Source organism: Piliocolobus tephrosceles, chromosome 2, assembly GCF_002776525.5.
Source record: "Piliocolobus tephrosceles isolate RC106 chromosome 2, ASM277652v3, whole genome shotgun sequence".
In the NCBI taxonomy this organism is placed as follows: Eukaryota; Metazoa; Chordata; class Mammalia; order Primates; family Cercopithecidae; genus Piliocolobus; species Piliocolobus tephrosceles.
In genome coordinates, this window is record NC_045435.1 from 112173644 (window position 1) to 112182340 (window position 8697).

The 8697-nt window shown below is 34.6% G+C and overlaps 1 protein-coding gene across 1 annotated transcript in view; it reads right to left on the reverse strand.

Moving 5' to 3' along the window:
* The window catches only part of NAALADL2 (N-acetylated alpha-linked acidic dipeptidase like 2), a 978063-nt gene extending 973417 nt beyond the window's left edge, over positions 1-4646 (reverse strand). Inside the window, exon 1 of the mRNA XM_023184822.1 lies at positions 4477-4646. Within this exon, the coding sequence (XP_023040590.1) occupies positions 4477-4519 (43 nt within the window). The 5' untranslated portion in view covers positions 4520-4646. The remainder of the gene's footprint in view (positions 1-4476) is intronic.
* Between the last annotated feature and the right edge of the window lie 4051 nt (positions 4647-8697).

The following is an 8697-nucleotide window of genomic DNA, read 5'->3' on the forward strand; positions in this document are numbered from 1 at the left end:
TCTTCAAGTGTTTGAACCTATCATGAAGGGCTAGTGAAAGCCTTACTCATGGAACACAGGTCCAACAAGAGCTCCTTGCACTTCTGTTAATTGAAAATGCTATTAAAGTTCTGTAGGCTTGGAAGGAAGAGTCACACACTGGTTAGTCCTCTTTGTGGCATCAGAAAGATTTCAAAGTACTGACAGTCATGGGTTACGATGATGAATACAGAGATACTTTTCCCACCACAGAAAGTAAGCATGCACACCAAACCAGTATAACAGGTTGGAGGACAAAGTACTATTATCCTCAGGCTCCAACTTGGAAGTACAGACACTAAGTCTCCTCCTGCCTAGAATTTGTTTTTTCTTTTACTTATTTTAAATAGAATTAGTATCATTTCTAAACAATGACTCTATTATGAAGAAACATTCCACACATGTGCCTATGAACTTACAAGGCAACTTCTCCTAGTGTAATGAAAATTAACTAAATGTCTTACAAGCTAATGTAACTTTTGTTTAGTAAAGAGAAAACCCAAGCCTGGATGGACAGGTTCCATAATAAGCTCACTGAATACTCAACAATGCTTTCAAGACCATAAATATATAAACTAAAAGACATCAATATGGAAAACATTAATAAGACTGCTTTCTCCATTAGAAACAGGAAAGCAAATTGCTCTAGAAAATAATGCACCAAATTCTTCTATAAAACTGCAGCAAAAGCAGTTTTGAGCACTAGGCTAGAGATGTGGCCTCTGGCAATGGCTTCTGTGAAACCGAAAACAATTTTCCTAGCTTCATAGGATTTCTGTTACTCTACAAAGTAAAAACACTGGACTTGAGACTCTCTATCTTCTAGCTCAAAAATGTTAATTTTCTGAAGATTATTTTTTCCTAACTCTGACAACCAAATTTTCCTTCAGTGGGTTGAAGAGTTCTCTCCTCCTGCTGATGGCTAGCTAGAGTTAGCTCTGCATTCCTCAGGGTCCAGCCAACTCTTCTGTACTTGGAACATCTTCCCCCAGAGCTCTACTGTTTTGTAGCCTTTAGAGTAGGGGTATCCTAGAGCTAAAGAACTAAGAAGAACTGAAGTAAGAAGGAGAGCTATTATTAGAAACACTCAAAACATCCAAGCAGCTGGTAGGCAGCACGAGTGCCAAGTGTATTCAACAGCCCAGGGGAGGCCTAACTCAAAGATGCCTCCTCTCACAAGATTGTCCCAGCATTAAACTCAGAAATACTTTTTTTTTTTTTTCAATTAATCTCAAGGGCCAATTAGTATATCATATTCTTTCCAGAGAGGAAAGTGGCCTTGAATATATTTCGACTAAATATGAAAAGGAGAGAAAGAACATGTTAAAAGCTCATGGGAATTGGATTCCTGAGGTAGGAGGAGCTCAGCAGGTGAAGCACAGAGCTGCATGCTGATAGATTCTTTCCCGATTTTAAAATTCTGACTAGGACTTACCCTGCCTATTTATAAGAATACTGGGAGAAGTAGGAAATGGACATCCTTCCAGGCAGAGAAGAGATAAGTAGCCCTTATAAGTTCAAGGATGACCTCTGAAGAAACTTTAGCCTAAGGCATATTCCAGGTAGTTCCCTTCCAGGAAGGGAGCTGTCTCCCTCCCATCTCCCAGCCATGTCCTTCTACTCCTATTACAGGCTGATGGAGTGATAGAGTGCCACTCAGTGGTGCATGTGAGTTTACAGACATTATGCAAGAAAAATGATCCTTTCCTTCGCAAATAACAATGCTTAGAAAGCACTCACCCCTATTCCTTATGCCATATTATTTGTACTTTACTCATATTTGTAAAGTTTAGAAAAAAATTCTAGCATTCTCTCCTAACCTAGATAATTTATTTTATGAATCCTGAGAACATTATGAACCTTCATGTATGACAGTTTTACACAGTTCTCTGCTGGGGTTACCTTGTCATTGGGACTGAAAGGAGGAGATTCTTTTTTATGTTTGAAAAGCTAATTAAAATCTGTTCACATAGCTCAAGATAACTTTGGAATAACTTCTCTTTTATTCAAGAAAAAAAATGGGTTCTCAATACTACCAGAAACATTACATGTTAATGGCATATGGGCTCCACTAACCAGGGCACATACAATTAGCTCCCTGGGAGTAAAATTGGGTCAGAGATGTACAGGAAAAGCACTATAATGAATAATCATTGACAATATCTGTGGCTAGCCTTTCAAATTCTAATTAGAGGTCATTCAGTGAATCTAGAAAATCTAGATGCATGGCCTTAGAAAATCATTATTCAAAGCACCTGATGGAGTTCCAATGATAATCTACATAATATATTATCCTCATAGTCAAAACACGTAAGTCATCCACATGTTTAATATACAAAACATATTATTTTCACATAGTTATTTCCACTAAAGAACATCCGTTTATAAGTGGAGCTGAGAATCAGTATTATTTGAAAGAATCTCAGAATTTTTTATAAATGCCATTAAGTCAAAGGTGAAATTGGAACATTAGAAAATAACTTTTCATTCACTTTGGTCATTTTGAAACTCAATTTCAGATTTTGGACAGGGTATCACACAGACAACAGGAAAATGTTAAGGCATTTCTTTGCCTTTATAATGTAGAGAAATCCAGAAGTGAAACCAACAACTGAACTACCTTCGGTTCTTTTTAACTCTCACTTGATTAATAGGTGCTCTTAAGAATCTTAATGCAAATATAACTGGTAGGGAAGGATTTCAACACTCCAAGAAGATAGATCTGAAATATTTACAGACCTACCAAGGATACATTTAAACATCATTAAGATCAGAAGATGATATAAATTTTTTATTGAAAAGTTTTCAGAATATACAAACAAAAACATCCTAGTATACAACTGATTTCACAAGTTTTCCCCAACTACAAAAGGTTTACAGATTAGGCACATTGTTCTTGAACTTAAAGCACACCATTCAAATTATTTACTATAGCACTTATGTTAAATTTTATGCATGGTTTTCTGATTAATAATTCTGAAAATAATTGTATTTTTATACATATATATGGATAGGGGAAAGGAAAGACTATCCCTACACAGTGAAACATATGTGTTACCAGAAACATAATATATATACAAAGCACCAGAGAAAAAGAAACAGAAACAAAATTATACACAATCTGGGATTCAATTAAAAAATATTACCCATGATCCTAACACAAAGAGGGATCATGAGGGAAGTGGAGACAGGTCTGGTTACTCCTTAGTTTATTTTGATCCCTGAATAGACAGGTGATGCACCCAATAGCCTAGGATAGGCTATTTAGGTGGTTGCCAAACCGTAATAAACATTTTATGTAAAATCATTATCATATGAACAACTGTAACAACCTAGATGCTTCCTATATACTTTCCAAGGAAAAATATTAGAGACAAATAAAGAATATGTTATAATCTTGTACATAATACCATTTGACCATAAGATACATAGAAATAAATTATTTTCATTATGCAAAATGATCCTTTTACCTTATTGTTTTTCTTTAATATAATTTATTATATGACTTTTAAAATTAATCTTTTAAATTAAAAATGCTTTAGAGTAGCATTTTACACAGTATTTCAAGAAAGACTTTTAGGAAATATGCAGAGATAAGAAAAGATTCTGGGATCTTAAGCAGGCTACATACGGATTAAAGAAATGAAAGAAAAATACAATAATTTAACTATAAAATAGGTGAATATTTTTAGGATCATGCAGATTTATGTGACCTCATGGTATTCTAGAAGTCTGTAAAAAATATGGATTAGGTCCAATATCTAATTTCTTTTTATTCTTTAAGAAATAACTTTTCTTACTCAAAAATGTGAAATGTGAGTAACCTTAAATTTGTTTCTGTTAACAAGCCTCTAACCAGAGACGCCTAGTCAAGCCAATGTCAACAAAGCCAATCCTTTCAAAGAACAAAGGTATGTGATTAAGTAACACCTGTGAAATAAATCACAGTCTCCAAACTGATAGGCTCTCCCCTGACCCTGTTTTCTATCTTAAAAAAAATGGTTATATTAATTACAAGGAAATTTAGCTGGTAAACCCCAGAGATGGCAAAACTTAATTACCAGTAAACATTCCACAGGTAGAGACAAAAATCAAGTTTCTGTTAATGTCGGAAAAGGTCCAACATGAAAATGCACTGGAAGTTGGTTATATCATTTCTTCAACATTATACTGGGGATTAAGGCTAAAGCTTTCCATACCCTCCAACAAATTTGTGAATCTGTGTTGCCTGAGTCTTTGTAAACAATTAAGAAAACATGCTTCCTCTGAATCAACAATCTCCACCTCTTTTCTCACTCGCAAAAAACATCTTAAAAACGGGGCCAGGGCACCTGAACACGCATGCAGGGATGCGTGTGCGCACACACACACACACACACACACACAAACACACAGACTTTGTAATCAACATGGCTTAAGTTTCTGATTGTGAACATTTCATAGGCTGTTGGTACTTACCTTGCAAAGACGTGTTAGGTAAAGTTGCTTCAGTCTCTCCCATTTTTTATTTCTTTTTAAAGAGGGCCAAGCAGTTTCAAGTCCTGTCACCTACCCTGCAAGCTCTGTGACCTTCTGACTTTCTACTGTAGTATTGTAACAGTATACTACCTGCTTTCTTCTGTGAATAATTACCATTCTGCTTCCTGAGTTACCTGGGCTTGCAGGACCTGTTTTACTATGAAGTGAGATCATATCTTTTGATTCACTGTACGGCTATTAAAGCGTACTTCACAAAACATTGCTTTGTTTCTGTTTTGATATCAACTTTTAATTCTCCACTTTCACTTTAGTCCAGAAACATATTCATATTTTCCCCTAAAAGAGCATTGATATTACCAGTACACCATGCTTCACAGACTTTGGTTTCTTTGTTTTTAAGTATTTCTAATCTACTCTTCCTACAGAAATCAAATTTAAAGTATATTATACAACATTTATTTTTTTAAACCATAGGGAAATAAGGAACAGCTCAGAGCCAGTTTTGTGCAGCAGTGTAAAGACAAGTTTTGGAGTATCTCTAATACTTGCTGTGTGGTTGTAAGCAAAGAATATAACATCTTTGAAACTTAGTTTCCTAAACTGTAAAATAGAATAATATCTAGTATGTATTAAGTATGTATGATTAGTATGAAGATTGAAAACAATAATGTATGGCTGTGCTAAACACTGTGAATAATGGAGAATAAACAAAAGCAATTTCTAATTTTCCTCTTCCTTTCCCTTCTTCTTCCTTCTCTCACTTTTATTCTTCTGATGAGCAGAATGAATGCTGAACTATAGCACGGATATCCCAGACCATGTACTGACACCAGTTATGCTACTTATTAACTGAGAGACCTTAAAAACACTGTTCAACCTAATCTTGAAATGCCTCAAGGTCCTCATTTGTAAAAAGAGCCTAGTGTTATTTTCATTGCCTTTTTAATAGAAACATGGTGAATATTAACTTAGATTAACTGTTGTGACTCAACAAAAATAATTTCCAGCAAACAAGAGCAGCAAATTGGAGATGTATCTTTAAATATTCATTTGCACGTGAGAAAGGAAAGATATCACAGAATTAAGGCAATTTATTTATGCTTTGTTCCCCATAAGACACCTAGAATAAAAAATAATCTCCACTTTCTTCCCTCTAGAAATCCTTAACTTTGGCTGTAGTGAGACTAGGTAAATAAATGAATAAATATAAATATATATTTATATTCATATATAGTAATACTTTACACATTATATATTATATACTTAATATATATAATATTGTAACAATTATACATTATATTCAAATTTATAATACACAAAACATATATTTTTTATTAGTCTACAGCTAATATATATATTGGCTATAGTTATACATATATATGTATATATATGTATATGAAGCTCAAACTCCTTTCTTTATAGTCCTTTGCTTTTTAATTTGAAAATAATCTATATATTAATACTATGTATGCTAGTTTACTAATGTAAAAATTTACTAATGTAAAAGTTGATTATATAAGTTGTGTAAAGAACAGAAATGGCAAACAACAGAAGTTTTTCTCAAAAGTATCAGAAATAAAGGCAAACATGACATTAAAAAGTTCTGATCACAACTGAGAGTTGTCTCTTTCATGTATTACCTCTCTAGGTCTCAGTTTCTTCATCTGTAATATGAGGGGCTGGACTATTGAAAACCCATTCTATCTTTATAATGTCGGGAGCCTCTGATTTAAAATCCAGGTTGTGGTTTGTTCCAGAATAGAATAGCCCTTTTCATATAGATAGATAGATAGATAGATAGATAGATAGATAGATAGATAGATAAAATGCTACATACTTTACCAAGAGTAACTTGAATGTTTGCCAATAAAACACTGTAATCATCACATTCTTACTTCCCCTTAAAAGGACCAACATACATATCAATCCTCACTCATTATGACAAACCTGGAAATGTATTTACAGACCTGCCCCAGGCACTGAAATTAGTCAATAACATTTATAAAGCACCCATTATCTATGAGCTGAATTACAGCATGTGGTAAATTACAATAAAGTAGAATAGAGAAGTCCTATTCTTAAACAATAACAAAATCCATAAAAATATAAACACCAGAAAGGTCAAAAGGTTGTAACTTCACAGAAAGTAACATATATACTGATTCAGTAGAACTGAACTAGTTGCAATACTAATGAGTGCCATGCACACACATATTTTCTTTCTGCTTTCTGGGTCTTTGTGCATGCCTGGAAAATGTACTCCAGGACATTTTTTTAAACATACCTGGTGAGTTTTGTACGTGCCTAGAAAACGTCTTCACCTCCCTTTTGCTGAATTCATATGCAGAAATTCTTCTTGAATTCAGTCTGAGTTGAGGTCCTTTCGTTGTGCTCCCAGATGCCTGTTAACAGTTCTAAACTTTTCCTTTCACCATGGCTCTTATCACATTATACTATACGTAGAGTAGGCTCCCTTAACCTTGGGGGAATATATTCCAAGATCCTTAGTGGATGCTTGAACCACATATGGTACCAAATCCAAATGACATCAATCAGAACACATTTGTGTTCATATCTTCCACCCACAAATTGAATGCCTTTTACATCTTAACTAAGCAGTTATCACACACCATGGCTGTAACTTTTGCAGTCTGAGGTGTGACAGCTACACTAGCACAGATTTCTCTTCCTTCTTCACAATTTTACAAATAGAAGATTTGTTCTTACAGTAGATCTTGGAAACCTCAACATAATTTTCTTTTCTTTCCCTATTCACTCAAAACTTTCATCTTTTCACTTAAAGAAAGCACTTTACAGCTTCTCTCTGGCATATCTGAATTGCCGGCATCATGACTCTTGCATTTTGGGACCATTATTAAGTAACATAAGAGATGAAAACACGCACCAAAATACCATGAAAGTCCCTCTGTTAACTGATATGGATCCTAAGTGACTAACAGGCACCTACAGTGTGAATAAACTGGATAGATGGATGATTCACATCCTTGGCAGGACAGAATGAGATCTCATCATGCCACTCAGAATGATGCACAATTTTACACTTATTTATTGTTTCTAAAATTTTCCATTCAATATTCTTGGACCACGATGATCATTGAGAACAAATTGTGGAAAGCCAAAGTGTGGATTAGGGAAAACTACTGTATTTCTTAATTATTTCTCAGACTGGGCACAGGAGCTCACACCTGTAATCCCAGCACTTTGGGAGGCTGAGGTGGGTGGATCGCTTAAGCCCAAGAGTTCAAAACCACCCTGGTCAACATAGCAAAATCCTGTCTGAACAAACAATACAAAAATTAGCTTGGCATGATGTACAGATACTCAAAAATTAGCTGTGCCTGTAGTACAGCTACTCAAGAGACTGAGGTGAAAGGATTGCTGGAGTCCAGAAGTTTCAGGCTGCAGTGAGCTATGATCATACCACTGCATTCTAGCCTGAGTGACAGACTGAGAACCTGTCACTCTCTCTCTTACTTCTCTCTCTCATATATGTATATAGTCATGTATATGTATATATACATGAGATATATACATGAGATATATACATGTATATATACATGAGATATATATTATACATATATGTGTGTGTATGTGTATATATATATAAATATTTCTCTCCTTGCAATCTGTTATGCCAAAGACACTTTAAGTATTCATCATGTTCATGGCACCTAGCCCAGTTCCTAGCACACATTGAGCCTTCAATGAATTTTATGAAAATGAATAAAATTACCATCATCAGAAAGGGTGAATAAAAGAGTCTCAAAGAAAAGAAAGACACAGAGTAGCAAAGAAGATGATAAAAAACTTTCAGGAGGGAAAAGTAACAAACTAAAGCTTAAAAGTGAAAAGTGATGAGGGAAAGTAGGGAGTTTTACCTGCAAGAGCAAAACATTAAGAGTTAGAAGGATATAAGAAATGATGGTAATTATGAGAATTTCCAAAATGAAAGTCAAAACCAGGAAAAGAAATGAAAGAGAATACAAAGTTAATACACTATCGTCATGCACTGAATAATGATGTTTCAATCAATGGTGGACTGCATAAACAAAGGTGGTCCCAAAAGATTATAATGCAGTCAAAAATTTCCTATCACCTAGGGATGCCGTGGCTGTCATAATGTCGTGGCTGTCATAATATCATAGCTGTCATAACATCATAGCTGTCAAAATGTCTGGC